The 16,826-nt window shown below is 39.9% G+C and overlaps 2 protein-coding genes across 7 annotated transcripts in view; one reads left to right on the top strand and one right to left on the bottom strand.

Annotated features, from left to right (window-relative positions):
- Positions 1 to 3,320, bottom strand: part of LOC118404999 (structural maintenance of chromosomes flexible hinge domain-containing protein 1-like) — a 56,036-nt gene extending 52,716 nt beyond the window's left edge. The window contains exons 1-5 of the mRNA XM_035804399.1: positions 3,136 to 3,320; positions 2,108 to 2,186; positions 1,489 to 1,650; positions 1,004 to 1,086; positions 15 to 154 (exon numbers count right to left, since the gene is read on the bottom strand). Of these exons, the coding sequence (XP_035660292.1) occupies positions 15 to 154; positions 1,004 to 1,086; positions 1,489 to 1,650; positions 2,108 to 2,186; positions 3,136 to 3,306 (635 nt within the window). The 5' untranslated portion in view covers positions 3,307 to 3,320. The remainder of the gene's footprint in view (positions 1 to 14; positions 155 to 1,003; positions 1,087 to 1,488; positions 1,651 to 2,107; positions 2,187 to 3,135) is intronic.
- A 415-nt stretch (positions 3,321 to 3,735) lies between these two features.
- LOC118404202 (dolichyl-diphosphooligosaccharide--protein glycosyltransferase subunit 2-like) overlaps positions 3,736 to 16,826 on the top strand; it is a 34,807-nt gene continuing 21,716 nt past the window's right edge. For 4 of the 6 annotated variants that reach the window (XM_035803227.1, XM_035803225.1, XM_035803226.1 and 1 more), the window contains exons 1-12: positions 3,736 to 3,808; positions 4,991 to 5,184; positions 7,463 to 7,507; positions 8,113 to 8,208; positions 8,781 to 8,889; positions 9,383 to 9,446; positions 9,792 to 9,867; positions 10,382 to 10,516; positions 11,210 to 11,317; positions 12,684 to 12,752; positions 15,473 to 15,600; positions 16,172 to 16,289. In XM_035803227.1, the coding sequence (XP_035659120.1) occupies positions 3,799 to 3,808; positions 4,991 to 5,184; positions 7,463 to 7,507; positions 8,113 to 8,208; positions 8,781 to 8,889; positions 9,383 to 9,446; positions 9,792 to 9,867; positions 10,382 to 10,516; positions 11,210 to 11,317; positions 12,684 to 12,752; positions 15,473 to 15,600; positions 16,172 to 16,289 (1,152 nt within the window). In that variant the 5' untranslated portion in view covers positions 3,736 to 3,798. The remainder of the gene's footprint in view (positions 3,809 to 4,990; positions 5,185 to 7,462; positions 7,508 to 8,112; positions 8,209 to 8,780; positions 8,890 to 9,382; positions 9,447 to 9,791; positions 9,868 to 10,381; positions 10,517 to 11,209; positions 11,318 to 12,683; positions 12,753 to 15,472; positions 15,601 to 16,171; positions 16,290 to 16,826) is intronic. The other 2 variants (XM_035803229.1, XM_035803230.1) reach the window with 2 other exon arrangements.

The following is a 16,826-nucleotide window of genomic DNA, read 5'->3' as shown; positions in this document are numbered from 1 at the left end:
CATCAAACACTCACGTGCTTCTCCTCCTGTCCTTGCGGTTGAACTTGGACAGGCGGTAGACGGCCCAGTCATTCAGGTCCTTAGAGGTCATGCCGTGGCCATTGTCAAGGACACAGATGCAGTGTTTCCCTCCCTCGATCCTGTCATCCAGAATCTGAGGGGTCAAAAAAGAGGCTAGCTTTAGCCAAGGAGGTTGAGAAGAGCAACCTCTTTCCTTTAGCTACTACTAGTACTACCATACATACACCTTTGTTTGTTTGTTTGTTTGTGCCTTTATTTTGACTCGATAGATACTCCATCGGCCTACTAGGCCGCTTTTCGTGGTGGTCGAGCATACATGGAGGAGGTGAGGGGTCAACTAATAATATACACCTTATCCTCTTTTCTGCAGTGGTACCCTCTTTGAACACATTTTTTAAATGAATTCACTAGAAAACAGTAAGGATAGGGTTGAAAAGGCTTTCAGGAAATGCTGTAACATGTTTTTGTTAACACTATGACTGAGTAGACAACATCAATGTTTTTTAGAACAACGCTGGAGAATTCACTGTATTCGTATTACAGGTAAAAAGGAAAGTTGTCATCCTCAATTGAAGTGAAACATATTGCCTTGTCAAGTAACTTCTGCAATGTGGCATTGCTTTTTAGCAAAGCACACTCTCTTCTCTTGACATAGTCTTCTTAGTGTGTTGGGTTCTTTTACGTATATATTATATGTTTGACGCTTGAGGCTTACACCTGAAGCTCTCCCATAGACAAGGCTGCCAGCTTTACCATTATGTCATCATCAAAAATGTCCAACATAATTCCTAACATCATGTCAGACCTGTGGTCTTCCCTGGGATCAAGCTCTTTCCATGGATGCACGAAATTTAACCACCATGGACAAGCAGCAAGCTTACATTACCACTTGCACCACATAGTTTGATAAAACTTAGTAAAAAAGCCTTTTTTTTAGTTCTACAGCTATCAATATCTATCTGCCAAGTGTACCAGTACTTACAATGCGAAGTTCAATATTCCTGTCTCCCACGTTGTCAGCAGTTGCTGCTAGAGCGTTGTCAATCAACTCAGCAAAGGCATAGGCTGTACAATGTAAGTGGGGGGCAAGTCAATTGTCAATTTGACGCACTGTACTTTAAATAATAAGAAATCGGACGCACTAGATGCCCTGAAGATGCCCTTATACTGGGGAGCAGATCCTCTGACAAGCATGAAATTCTAATTGACCAGGGATGCCACTAGGTATAATTTGCCCCTATGGAAACCCCAGAGTGCACCATCTAATTCAAGATTTTTGAAAAATCAGAACCCCCTGACCCCCCTACAATAACCTGTAGCATTCGCTGCATGGTGAATTTCAGTCACTAAGAAATCTTGACCCCCTATAATAAAATCCTAGCTAAAAGTAGGAAAAGCCTGTTCACGGAGGTAATGTGAGGTTAAGACGTATGCAAGAGGTATAAAAAACGTGCTAACGATACTCACGTAGTGGGTTCTGCCCTTCGCTAGCGTAGTACTCGTACATGCCACTCTTGACCAGGGTGTCGTAGTGAGGCAGGTAGTCGATCCTCTCCTGCGTGGGGGCCGCCAGCTCTTGGTCCGCAGTGTTCAGGATATACAGGGTGTCGCCATCCTCTATCAGCTTGTCTGGGGACAAGAGAGATCTTATCAGTAACTTGTTCTTGCCATGGCCTTTTTAGCAGATGTGATTTGGGTCCATATGCTGTGATTTGGATCCCCTATGCTGTGATTTGGATCCATTATGCTGTGATTTGGGCCCCTATGCTGAGTTTCAACCAGCAAAGGGAACTTTTCTGTTGTTTTGTAATAAACTTACAAAGGCAAAAGGTTGGTTTTATAACTGAAATTGGCCCTTAAAATACAGGAAATTGTGTTTCTGAGGGTTATGAATTTAAAACTTGGGAAGAAATCCCCCGGACCCCCTACAACTGCTAATGCCTGCTTTGGTTACCATGGCTTTGCTGCACTAAGATGCCTCCACATTGTGAAAAAATCATGGTAAAAAATCCTGACCAGTAAGAATACTGAATCAGAGATGGTGGACTTCATCCCTCATTGCGTTGTCCAACTTGGCCATGCTTACCATATGTCTTTGTATCTTTGATCTCTTCTCTGTTGGTTGTCACAATCACAAACTCTTCCTCATTTTTGAGCTTGAATACCTGTAAAGAACAAAATCAACTGTTAGTTACATCATCTACAAAATGTACTCTGGGAGCATCATTGAATTATGGTAGTCTAGGTCAGTGAGCAGCAACAACAAAAAATTTGCCGATACAACTTTCAGGGCTCAGGTAATACTGGATGCTTGTCAATGGAAAATTGTAGCTGTGCGCATGGTTTCTGACCATCAATGTGTGCATCCTGATATTTGTATAGGTATGTACGATGAAGGTACTATAAGCATGTTCACCATTTCGAGTACGCAAGAGCAGTGACAGAAATTGAGGTTAGTATTGCAAAGACAAAGGCCACTGAGACAATAAACAAATCGTACTTAGATATTGTTATGCAAATCAAAACAATGGTCTGGACGAGAAAGTTGTTTACAAGTCAGGGGCCCTCACAATTTAATTTTCCTGTTGACGCGCATACATATTCAGAATGATGAACATTCAATGTTATTGCACACTTCGTAAACAAATGTTCGTGATTATTATAGTTGCCAGAGAAAAGCCTCTGTTCAAATTGTTGCATTTCTGTTTTAAAATTTTAAAGATAGTTATTATAACATATTATAACATTGGGGTTCATAGAAAGTTTTCAAAGCCTGTGTTGTGTTGACATGTTTTGGTGGCATTCCATGTGTGCCCATCCTTTCCATTGTGTTCATAAATATTTCCCCAAAATGAATACTAATCCCATAATTTATGAATTTTCAAACCCTGTGTTTGAAAGTCGTATGCAGGAAACAACTTTCGTTTTCCAAATTAGACAAGCTACAAATTTCTTTCACAATACATTTGAGTATCATTGTGATTCATGAGCATTTTCTTTCGTTTAATTGAACTGTATTGATCAACAAAATGAAAGAAAAACAAACATCCTTTCATTCATGCCCACGCTAGTAGGGGGTGTTGTTTTCGCGGGCGTGCAAACTTGTAAACAAACCTCGCGAATTCGGGCCTTGAACGACTCGAACTTGAAGATTCCTCCAAGCTGGATCTTCTTCTCGGGGTAGTCTCCCTCTCGGCGGTCGTAGACGAAGACTGAGGTCTCTTCTTCGGCGTCCATCGCGTCTTGGCCCGACGAGCGTGTGCCAGGTCTCCCGCCAGACGCCATGTTTGAAAGAAAAGGTGACAAGCCCCCACACGTAGGACTGCAAAATAAACAATTGATGAAAATAAAACCACAAGAACACAACATTAGACATATTTAGATATCAATAATGTCTACATCTTAATTTTTCATTCACAATCCAATCATTTTTGCCGTTTTGTGGAAAAATTCACCTCAGAAAACACCGATTTATATATTAGTTAGTAATTTATTTTATAGCCTAGATGGTCTTCTAGGGTTACAGTTTCCCCTTTAACCGGAAATGAATACAGTTTTCTACTTTTCATGCTAATTTGAACATTTTGAATAGGTTTTTGCTTTGCATCTCATTGAAGAAAATATGTTTTGAATCTGTATTAGCAAATGTGAAGAAATACCGTCCCAAAAATTAGCTAAATTAAAGATTAAAAGCACGTTTTTGTTGTGACATTTGACCTACTTCGTTGAAAGCTCCCGGATGTGCGTCCTCTTCGTGGCAATCTGTCTGGCGGAAAGATGACGAGAGGTAAGTTCTCCAAAAAATATCATTTTATCATATTTTCTCCCATTTTGCAATGAAATGAAATTATAGAATTGTTCAATAGACAATGAATGTCAATGCAGTGCATAGTTGCGGTGTTGAGAATGTTCAGTTTTTGAGAAAAAAGCGCAGAAATGTTGAAAAAGTTCGGTGGGTGGGTACAGAAAAATGGCCTTTGCACCGGCTAAGGCGCTGTGTGTTGCCACGTGTGCATAATGCAGGTGTTCATGTTTTCAGTCGTAGGAATGTTATAAAATGTTTTGAAATAGTTTTTATAAGGGATGTAGTTTCTTAAGTTGGGAAATTGCGTTTTGGATCATGCAAAAGTCACGAAAATGGTCCAAAAATGTTCAGTGCCGGTTTAAGCGTTTTGTCGCATCCGGATCAGCTGATTTTGAGAGGCCAAAAAAAATGGCTGACTTGGCAAGGGGGAGGGGGGCTTTGTTCCCCCTTCCCTTTTTGTTTTATTCTGCCGTTTTTACCAAAGCAGTGTTATTCAGAAAACATATACAACAAAATGAGTTAACATGCATCGGAACAATGGATAATACTATCTATTGTGTTCTAATTTGATGTGCAAACATTGCGACCCCATGCATTATTAGCATTATTAAGTGGGACACTTCGTCTTCCACTGCTTCCAGAAAAGAAGTCAAACCCTAAATACGTAGATTGTAGCTCTCAGCAGTCCATACCATTGATAGAATAGTCACTCGTTTACACTTGTCACCATTGTTATCTATACCAAAGTATTTCATTTTATACATGTTTATTATATTCTCTGTATGTTTCATGTTGCAATTAGCCCTCGGGCAAGAACTTGCAAATAAACTTCGAATTAACGAACCATGCATGATATTAACTTGAAAATTTGATGCCTTTTTTTACATTTGCTGATGACCACTTACTAGTATTTCCCAGCGGTTTCTCTATGCTACCAAAGTTTTGTAAATTTTCAGAAGAGGAGATATAGGGTTAATAGTCCCCTAATTTAGGTTGTGTAAGTAAGTTTCTTTTGATGTAACTGTAAGTAACTTTTGGCTCAACTTCGGAGTTGACTCCAAAATGTATTTCGAGCCCTGCATAGTTAACCCCATCCTGTCCTCACTAAGCAAGCTTTTTTCATCATTCTCTTCAGTTGTATAACAGATGCTCTATTTTCCGCAGGCACTACCCTTCTGGTGTTGTTCGCCCTGACCGTGGTTGGTCAAGCGCTGACCCCCACCACTGTGCTGACCACCGTGGACCAGGCACGGCTCAAGGCGGTGTTTGAGAACGCCCGTCCCTTCACGGACCTCGCCAGCGCCCACTATTCCATCCTGGGCCTGAAGCTGTTGGGAGCGCAGATCCCCAACACACATGTATGTATACTATAGAGTATAGGACAGAGTTAAAACTTTGTTCCAACACCAAAAATCATCATTAGTCATCAACCCCCTGAGGTGTAGCAAGTGAAGTTTGACTTGCAGTACAGTCTGTCATTCATTGCTATGAAAAGTTCCAGGCCAACTAGACCAGTTTCTGACTCAATAAGTACAGGGTTCTCCCCAGAATTTTTTAGTATAGTGGAGGGGCTGGCAAAAATATGCGCTGCACTTTCATGAAAATGGGTTCATTTTGCAAAGACAGAGGGTGTCAAATACTACAAGTATAATATACTGTTGTTATTCCTTTGTTGTGAAGTGGCAAAACTACTATTGTTTTGATCATTGCTCATTCACAAGTTTTTGCAGACAATGCTGACTGGAAAAGTGATGCCACTTGGTACAAAAATCTGTGAATTGTCATTAATCTTAGCAAAACAAACAAAGAAAATAGGGAAGAAACACACTAAATTTGAAAAATAGTATAGTGGAGCTGGCTGAGAGTATAGTGGAGGGCCTCCCTTATTCCACTCTCTGGGGAGAACCCTGATTATTAAGTTTCTTCAAAGTTAGCCTTGGACGACCAACTCGTTTCTTAGACTAAGTTAGAGAAAACAGGTGTCCAGAACAAGAGTTTTCCAGCTGGCTCTCTACTTCAACGGTAGTACAAGCCACATGGCCAGCAAAAATTAGTGCATTGAATTTTCAACTGTCCTACTCCAGTCTTCCATAGAATTCAAGTGGCCAAACAACTGAACAAGTGCTGGGAAGTTGAATTTTTTGTGTGTGTTGGAACAAAGTTTTATTTTTATACTAGTAATGGTATCAACATATAGCTGAAGTCAATGATATCCACACATTTGCCTTTTATTAGTTAATGTGTTTGTTTTCACAGGCCTTTTCTATTGTTCATAACAATAGCTAACACCATCATTTTCTCATTAATGCTTGTAAGTTGTAGTGACAGAAGAGATTTGTCATTGTTTCAGACATGCATGCATCCATGCATGTGTAAATGTAGTAGATGTACTCTTTTCTTTAGTCATTGCATGGATAGTATTGTTCCTAAGGCCAAGGGAAAATAGTTTTGTTTCCCAAGCTACTCAAGAAAAACCTACCAAGTACCAACCCAAACTTTTTTTTTGTGTGGGCATGTGCAATGGAGTCACATGATTTCAAGTCAGAATTGTCATTCAGCCTGCTTCGTATTCAAATAAAAAAAACTGTTAGTCCTATCTAATGAAGGATATATGTACATGTATCCACAGATTTGTAACTATTAACACTGACTGAGCTATTCCAAAGCAGTTTCAGCTAAAATAGCACTGCACCAACATAATAAGGTATAACACCAAATTCCATGTCTACTAACATTAACAGAATCAGCACTAATACCATCCCAAAGCAAAAGCCCTAACATAACATTTTCTGAAACCATCTTGTGACAATGCATATAACAGTAGCCATAGTTAACTTTGATTCAATTCTAATCAATATTGACTAGCTATAGCTTTTATAGTTATAGCTTTGATTTAACTTTTAAGTAGATCGAATTTAAAACTGAAGATCACTGCAACAGAACTTTTGGATCAAGTGTTTTTATATTGTACTTGTAGGCCAAATGATTTTGGAGAAAAAACAAGAACATCCCAGTGTAGTTTTGTGAAGCTTTGTGTTTTTTGTTATTTTTTACCCTAGGCATTGCATGCATATGCATTATTTTAAAACCACATATATTGTACCATATATAAATACCTTTTCTGGCAAAGTGTGTATAGAGCAAACTGTCTGGGGCTGTAAGTTACGATAACTGGCCCCTACCTGATGTTTGTGGGCCGCGATAAGCATGATAAAATCAGGCTACTTGTATAAAGGGTCTTGTTGAACAGAAGTTGGTGTTACAGGGCTCGAAATACCACCTGCATATGCAGGTTAGTGCAGGTAAAATTGGAGCTTTGCAGGTATTTCTGGTGTCTACCTGCACCTAACCTGCACTGGTCCATGTACTGGGTTTTATACGTAAATGTCGTATGATGTAGGTGTATGTGGATTGTTATTAGCTGCATCGACTGTTACCACCTATTAAGTATGAAACAAAAAGATAGCAATGGTTCCTCAACAATTTTAGTATTCTTCCTAAATTCAGAGTGGTACAGGTAAAATTTGTCTGGTGCAGGTAATTTTCAATGTTACCTGCACCAGCGCAGATATGCAGAAAAAAGTATTTCAAGCCCTGTGTTATAATGTTGGGTTGTTTGGTGACTATTGTTCACAGATGGTGAAGATAGAAGGAGAATGTTGTCAGTATGAAAGAGTGGAGGTAAAACACTTTGGAACAGCTCAGTACTAAACCATCTGTAACCAAACACTGCATGGTGAACTAACCATTTTATGCCACAACAAGCTTGCAAGTGCATGCATGTAACCTGTGGTATATTATTTGTTGTAATTTGTTCATTCCAAATGTCCGACATATTCCTTGGCAACTTCATAGATGCTTTTTCATACTTTAAGGATTTTTCAGCTAGCAGAAAACTACCATGTTGAATTGAAGTACCAGTACTGATATTATTGAAAGAATAGAGAAAGAAATGTGTAATAGCAGCATTGTAAGTTAGTGACTGGTACGTTGTACATGTAGTTGTGAAGAAAATTATTCTGAGGTAGATTACAGGAAAATAGATAATCCACAGTTTCCATTTTGTAAAAAAATGTTTTGTCATGATATTATTTTTGCAGTTATGACAATATTTGTGTATTGCATAACATTACACATGATCAACAAGTGCGTTGTCCTTTGACCAAACTGTCCACTTGCTACTTATAGACTGCTCTTTGAATAAAGCTTTCATATGGCACTTTATTTGATCACCCTTACAGTGCTAAATAAATCGATGAAATATGTTATGCTTTGTTTTCCTCCAGGACAACTGTAACTATGTGAAGTCAGCAGTGGACTACAAGAGTCCAGAGTCTCTGTACTATGCCTCTGCTGCCACTAAAGCTCTGGGAAACTGTCAGGTAATAAATTCAACAGTCTTCCTGATAACTCTGGAAATAAAAGTATAACTTACTGATTTCTGTCTCCAGGACCAATTTTTGTTCCAGAAATTTGCTTGTTGCGACAAAAAATTTTCACCCCATCCATCCTAAAAATTATATGAAATTGATGAAAATGTATCTTTGTAAGGCTTTAGCTTTGAATGACAGATTTAACAGTGCAAATTAACAACATTGGCTCTCAAACAGTCACTACAAGACGGAAGCAAAGTTTAAACTGGAAACAGCCCTGAAAATTGCTATACAACAAGTCACAACATCATATACTATAGCATAAGTTGTAACCAAACGTTTATGAAATATTGTGTTGTACACTCAAAAAGCATTCTTTGCAAACATTGTAGATGTTTTGCTGTATAGATAGAAGATTTTAGACTCACTCAGTCAATGTTTGGTATAATCACTTAATTTGATCCAGGCTCTTTCAACATATTATTTCTGTTTTCTTTCTTCAGTCGATGATGATTTATGTATGAGATCATAGTCTTAAACAGAAATAAATGTAATGTTTACCTCCTTGTCTTGCCCACCAGTTGTCCAACAGCAATGCCCAGAACACTCTCCAGGCAGCCATTAAGGATGGAGTGGACGTGCCCACCCTGTTCTTCGTGGTGTCTGCCCTTACCAACCTGGGGCTGCCAGGTACAGGACTTTTATTTGTTTGTTTGTTTGTAAATAACCAGTAAACAGCCTTATGGTGGTAAACATACCACATTTGTACTAGAGAGTACAAGCTGTACATCCTGTATATACAGATTGGTATTTGACTTGCTCAAAACCCCTTGTCTTTTCGATAAATTTGGTGGGTTCTTTAAGTTTAACATGCTTGAGGTGTGACTCTCCTCAAACACGGGACACAATGGTTTTCTTCATTTTGAGGACTGACACTAAAACTTTTTGTATTACTCTGTATTTATAGTTTACAACTGTGTTGCTGTAAATGCATTGAAGTTTGTGGGCATTTGATTTCTTGGTAGCAGGAAAATGGAGTGTTCACAAGCTTTGCGGTAGTTTTGAGTTTGCATTAGATGAACATAAAACAACCACGAATATTTCTGCATTTACAGTATATAGGATAATGTATCTGTTAGAGTGCATTTTCTGACTTGTACCCAATTTTATTTTCTGACTGTAGTGAACTCCAATGAGGTGGTCAATGCCTTGACTGAAGCTCTGAAAACCGATGACAGCATACTAAGGTATGGAACACAGTTCTATTCATTTGTAGTTGTGACCTCCAGTAGTTCTACAATAACTAAAACCTGTATGATTAAAGACCATTCGCAATTTTTGTTGCCTGTCAGAAGACCGTAAGATAAGCATAACAAAGTCATACACTCTAATTCGTACCCAGTACATTTGCGAGTTACTCTTAAGCCATGCAAAATTTTGACTACGTTTCTGCAGTGTCTTTCAAGCTGCTCTGATAATTGTAGGTAACGTTGACAAAATATTTTGAGCTATGGTTTGAGGTACATGTGCTATGTTTCCCCTGTTTAACAAGTATACAGTCCTAATGATTTATGCTAAACCTTTTTTCACAGTGGGAGCATGGCCCTACACATTGCAGCCCAGCTATCCAAGGAAACGGACGTCAAAGTTATATTTGAAAGTATAGAGGTGAGTTTCCCAAGCTACCAAGTACAGAAACATAATGTACAGTCGGAAGGGGATCAGATCGCAGGACTGGGACCAAGGGTGATGCAGAATACACCATGTTGTATTTTATTTATGTCATACCCACCTGAGAAAACACATTTCGATGTGAAATGCACCAGAAGTTGAGAAAATGTTGTGTCCTCGAACAAAAGATTGTAACAACAGCAATTCTAACATCCGAATCCGGTATTCGGATTTTCAACCGTGCTACACACGGCTCGCTCGAAATAGTTTGATTTATTCGAAGGAAGCCCATGTGATACAACTTAGAGCCCCATGTGATACAGAAAAGTATCACCCTGTTCGGAACACCTGTATCGAATGTTATCGTGGCCCAGGCATGACATAAGACAAGTTATCATCTTGTCTGCAACACCAGTGTCAAACGTTATCATAGCCCAGACAAAAATGTATGACTTGGCCTTAGCCAACAAGTCAGTAAGTATATCAACATGCCATGTTTTCTCTTCTATAGGACCTAGTAGCGCAAGCGGACGAAGTCGGTGAAAAATACCTCCAGTTTGAGGGAGATCTGGGACTCACCTCGTTTTTCGTGGTCGGAGCCTACAGACTGGCTGGACAACAAAATAAAGCACCACTGATTATGGAGGTAAAACCACAACCACAGACATGTACCCCTATTTGGCGACTAATTATAACATCTGCTTTAATTATGGTTTTGCCTGGTCATATATGTCTGACACCCTGAAAAAAGCATTCAAAGAGATCTCCAATTTAATGTCCCCAGTATAAAAAGCTTCTGTATACTGTTAATGCATTTTAAGTTCGCGGGGATTTAATAAAGGACTATTCGCGGTGGTTTTAAGTTTGCATTAGCACCATGCACTGTGGTCTCTTACTACCATGAAAAAAGTGTTTGCGGTGGTTTTAAGTTTGCGGTAAATTTGCAACGCAAAGCCGCCAACATAAAACCACCGCGAACATTTCTGCATTAATTTTACAGTATCTAGACTGTGCATACCCGTGTGTTTTCCACTATAGATAGAGATCTCTCATACATGCTGTTTATCAAAGTGTCAGATATGTGTAACCCAGTGAATACCAGTTTAGTGTACTTTTCAATGATGCCTCTGATAATGCCCCTTATAGCAAAGTCATAACACTTCTAATAATGTGTGTTTTATATTTCTAATATACTCTTCTATTGTACTGTAATCGTGCTACAAACTGTAAAAACCTCTTTTCCCCTCCTACGCATGAAATTAGTCATCCATGCAAAAATAAAGGAATTTACGGTAACTGGACAAGTGTATTTACTGTTTTTCTTGTTTTCTTTTTTTAGGATCAGGCAGTAAAGTTTGCCAACTACCTCCTGAGTCGAAAACATGTGCAGAGTCCGAAGAACGCGTACGATGTGGCCGCTGGGCTCTCGACTCTTGGCAACAACAAAGTGAGTTGTGCATGTTGTTTTTGTTTGGGCGATATACTATAAAACACATGATAGGTTCACTTGCCTTGCGAGTAGAGTGTTGACTGTGCATTTCATTTGGCTTTCAGGGCATACCGAAAACTTAAAATAAAATAGTACATACTGCTTAGCACTCAGAACTAATGGGAAAGAGTATGAGAGTAAAAGACTTATCACTTAGCAGGGCTCGAAATACTGGGTGCATGTGCACCCAGGTGCACCCAAAATTGTAACTGTGCACCCAACTATTTTCAGTGGGTGCACAGGGTGCACCTAAATATTTTCTTAGGTTTATGTATGTAAAGATATCAAGTACAGTCAAACCTGCCCAAGACGACCACCCGGGGGACCGGAAAAAAACGGTCGATTTGGACAGGTGGTCGCTGAGAAGAGTATCGACTGAAAATATGCCCGATGCAAAGTATAAATGGTTTCCGTTGTGTTTAATGCCAAATAGCAAGCACACTGCACGCACGCAAAGAAGCAAGGTCTTTAATGTCAAATACAACATGCACACTGTAAACTGTAAATTTAACCCCAAAATCCGACGCAGACTGGCCGATTTCGGCACAAAATCGCGCTAAGTTATTATCAAAAATCGATGAAAACCTTAATTTTGAAAATGATGCGGTCATTATGGGTCCGAATTTGGGGCGGTCCCGGTCGCGTTGGCAAGGTGGTCGTTGAGAAAAGGTCGCTTAATGCTTACGTCAATGGGAAAATAAATCGGGACCGAGAAAAAGCGGTCGAAATGGCCAGGTGGTTGCTGAGAAGAGGTGGTCGCTCGGGCAGGTTTGACTGTATACTAGTATACATCATATTCTTGACATCTAAGTGTTAGAAAGATAATAAAAATGTCTGCCATGTTACTTGTTTAAGAATTTGATAGCTTGTAAATAAGTTTTGTTATTAAGGTTTTTTTTTTACATTCTACTTAAAGTTAAATGGTGCACCCCAAAATTTTTTGGTGCACCCAATTTTTTAAGCTGGGTGCACCAGTGCACCTAATCCCAAAAATGAATTTCGAGCCCTGCTTAGCCTAATATCCAAAGGTATAATTTATAACTGCCAAGTTTTGTCTTGACAGAGAAGAGGAAAAAGACTTAACAGCTATAATTATACCAGGTTACAAACCTTAATCTCCCTGCAGTGGTAGCCTGTGTGGCCCAAGGACTGTCAAAATGGAGATGGGCATTGCCCTATATACTGAAAGATGTGTGCAGGATTTTAATTTTTAACAGTGAAACTACCTTGTTGAAAAAAATGAGTCATTTCTTGGTGAGGTTAATTATGACGTGTGTATGTACGTATGATGTGTTGTTTATATATTTGTATGTTTACTTTTCAGTACCACATTCCAGTGTGTATCACTCGTGAAAGCTCCATGACTGTTTCCAGTGCCCAGTCCAAGGTCCAGGTATGTGTACCAATCTCTCTCTATATAAATATTATATAGTTATTACCTGTTAATGATACAGCATAACTTTTTTTTCCTACAAAATGAGAGCAACTTTGTTCTTCATTGTAAGAATTCCTCAATCTTTACATACAGTTAGTTAATAGGAAGACCCTGGTTCAATCCTGGATAGGGCATCTCAGTTGGGGCTGCACCCGCCTTTTGCAAGGGACGTATACAGTGAGGCTTGCATGTTTGAGGATGTACAATGTACCTTGTGCACATAAAAGGGATTTCTAGCAAAAATGTACCCTGCTGCTGAAACAACAAGGAAACTTTTCCACCCTTTTCTTTGCCACTAAGCACTACAACCAGGGCTGTCTACAGGACCCTTCCTTCTGTCCTGGGACAGAAATTTGTTTGTTGGGACAGAAAATAATTTTACCCCATCTGTGGCAAAAATGACATGAAAACTGTTGAAAATGTACTTTGATAAGCTTAAAATGACATATTCAACCTGGAAAATCAACAACGTGGCCTCTGAAACAATGAGTAGGACGGGAAAAAAATTCAAGCTGGAGACAACCCTGCACAGAATAACAGACAACAGCGTTCCCGCCAGGCATACGTCTTTACGTCTTTGGACGCATTTTTTTCTGGAAAGACGCACTCGGCTCGGCTGAATGCGTCCATAAAAAAATGTGAAAGAAAGGCTGACCTGTACCACCAGTGTACAAAATGTATCTGGATTCTTAAAATAAATCTGTCTTTATAAGAAGGAATCCTACCTTCACAATTTATACTTCAAATTGTTCACTTTCCGGTCATCCCAGTAGTCTGGGCATGGGGCGGAGTGCGGCACGTTTTACAACTAGCGGACCCATGATGTGCGACACACCCAGCCACGCACCAGTCTGAGCTGTCCGTTGCGCAATGTAATTTTTTGTAGTCCGTGAAATACATCTGACAGTCAGCATTCTTTAACTCTGGAAGAAATCTTATGCAGATTTTATATTCTGATTTTAACATGATACTTACTTGTCCTCATTTTCACGTATTTGTTAAAGATTTTTGGGTAATACTAGTATTGAACAACCAAACTGTTCTGCGCGAGTGTTGCACATCTCAACAAAAGTTCTCACGCTGTGGGCAGTTGATTGGCAGTCGGTATCTTTGACAACAGGCCGCCGGCGCCAAGCAGTCTAGATTGGCCACCAGGTCCAAATCCAATCATCTTAATAACCAATCAGCGTTTGATAAATGTAATGTTGTACTCTGTCATTGGTCACCGGGAAAAAAACAAAAGTTACCGAGTATTAGCGCACGTGACGTTGTTTTGTGATATTGGTAGCCGCCCGTGTCGTCTGGCAAGTTTCTTCCCTAGCTGCTAACAATTTACTATTAAAGTTTCCCCATTTATCCAAGTTAAAAAAGCGGTGCGCGGTAAATAAGTGAAGAATCCAAAACTATACACTTTATTTCTTATTTCCAAAATTTCTTTTGTTTCAAAAAGACAAAATTTGTGGCAGAAAAGGGGCCGCGATATTGTTGTCAAGCGTCGATCGAGTCGGCTGTGCACTCCGTGGCACATGGCGCGGCACGCCCCCCTCCCCAGACGGACCGCCGATCGCAGGGCCCAGCAAGTTGGGACGTCTCTCTGGCTACTGCTTCAAGGCTACACCGACACTGATCACTGCCAAAGAGGCAACAGATCGTCCTCCTTCGAGTAATGTATAACGTTGTTGGTCTATTTAAAAAGAAATCCAGCCAAATGTTTCACGCAGAAAACGGGGTTACCTGAGGTCGCAGGAAACAAACGCACGCTCGTGGAAAATGACGGCACGTCTTTGTAAAACCCCACCGTTTCGATAAATTTGAGTAAAATCATCGGGAAAAATAGAAGAAAAAACAAAGTGTGATGGCGTCGTTATTCCATCGTCTCGGAAAACTATTTGATGCGGGATGGCAAAACCGTGATCGATCGCACGAGGTAGACATTTTTTTATTCAATGACGGAAAGAATTGGCAGAATTTTTCCATGGGCTGACGAACTGGCTAGCGCCCTGTTGCGAAGCATCAAAAATCCAAAATTTTCATGTCTAGACAAATTATACCCGGGCCAGATCACAGAAGGCTGATTCCCTGTGCTTATAGTTTTTTTTTTTTTAATATAACGTATTTTTGGGGTTCGAGAGGGCGGTCGTCGGTTACTGAATAACGGGAGTAAAAGAGGCAACCGACATCCAATCTCAAGCGCATGATTTTCCTCTCAAATTGAAGGAAATTGTGTTCTAGAGGGTTTGAAAATCCAAATTTTCCCGGGGGAGCATGCCCCCGGACCCCCCTAGAATGCGAGCGCCTGCGGCGCTCGTCTCGCGCCTCCGGCGCTCAATACCCCCTCCCAAATATTTGGACGCATACTTTCAAGAACCTGGCGGGAACGCTGACAGACAATATGAATTTTGAGTTCATCTGTGATGGTAGTCAACATTATGTGAAAGAGGTCATTTACATCAGACTCCCACCAATCTTCCCTCAACCAAGACGGGGGCCGATACCAACTTCCAAGCACCTTTGATCCATTGCTGACATCACACTTCCGGTCTGGCTTTGGGTCATTTCAACTTGATAAGGATCAGAGACTGATTACGAGCTTGATGGTAGGCACCTTTTGTTATGTATGGAGTTTAAAATTGTAAAATATTATGAACTGTTGTGTGATTGGTGTTGTGTGTGTGTAGGTCCGCGTGAGTAACGTGATGAGCGGTGCCCTGGGGAAACTGACAGTGAAGGCCGACTCTGCAGAGAGGAAGGAAGATGGCGCTGTGGTCCTGAGTAACTCCGCTCTCACCGCAGTCGCTAAGGACAAGTAAGTTACAGTAACAAAATTTTACAACTGCCAGTTCGTTGATTAAATGTTAAGAATTGACTAGTTACACACAGCTAATGATAGCTGTGATGGAAAGCTTTAGAAGGGATCTGCCTTCTTTCCTCTGAATTCTGAGACTTATCACATGACCTGGCACCTGGAAGAGGTAGACAGTGGCTGCCTTGGTTGTGGTTTAAGAATAGGAGCAGAATCTGATGTGTACTGCCTCTTTAACCCCATTCTCAATCCATCTGCTCTAGATCTGTTTGCTGAAGATTTGTGATTTGTCATCTGGCATTTTGTTTGTTGTGAATTTTCCAAGACCAGAACACTTTAAAAGTTTGTGACTTAGTCTTAGCATACAAAGTACTGTGAGTCGCTTGACAAATAGAGTACCATATTGAGTAGGAGAAGAAGACTCAAAATTTTGATATCACTCAAATGCAGTGATAAAAGTCATGACATTTGAGATGAAAAAAATACCCCTTTTCACTTGATCTTCTCTTCCTTGTACTGTCATAGTTTATCCCTGGAAGTTGTTGAACTCAAAGTTGTGTTTGAATCCCCACAGTACTCTGTATGAGCTGGACTTCCTGAAGACCAAGGCTGGGCGGGGTTTTTACACCATTGAGTTCAGTGTGGCTGCAGACAAGCCTGATAGCAGGCTGATAGGGCTGTCTGGTGCCCAGGTAAGGTTTTCTAAAAAAAAATTTACAAAAAGTCTGCTTTGTTAAGGTCCACTCTCACTGCACCTGCATCAAGCTTGCATCACTGCAGGGTTCGTGAACTGCATCACTGTTTTGTTATTTTCTCAGATTTTTCATAACTTAAATATAGGTGCGTAATACAAAAAAGTATGACTTAGAAGACGACAAAATACACAAAAGGTAAGAAAATTTGTTTTTAATCTCTGAAATTTGAGTATTTTGAGAACCCCGCAGTGACGCAAGCTTGACTCAAGAGCAGTGAGAGTGCACCTTTAGAACTTAAGTATATACACAAAATTAATGATAAAACCAACCAGAAGAGTTTTGAAAAATAATATAGTACAAAACTTTTCTAGTTTGGTATGTAGTCCAGGAAGGATTATAGATTTTACTTGCAGATCAAAATAAACAAACAAACAAAAGTTTAATCTTCAACACACATATATATCATAAATTGATGCATTCAAACCAATGTCTTGAAATTTTTACTTTTCTGACATCCAAGATGTTGAAAATGGT

This window comes from Branchiostoma floridae, chromosome 17 (assembly GCF_000003815.2).
Source record: "Branchiostoma floridae strain S238N-H82 chromosome 17, Bfl_VNyyK, whole genome shotgun sequence".
In the NCBI taxonomy this organism is placed as follows: domain Eukaryota; kingdom Metazoa; phylum Chordata; class Leptocardii; order Amphioxiformes; family Branchiostomatidae; genus Branchiostoma; species Branchiostoma floridae.
Note: the sequence above shows the minus strand (reverse complement) of the source record. Positions and strands in the feature narration are given on the sequence as shown.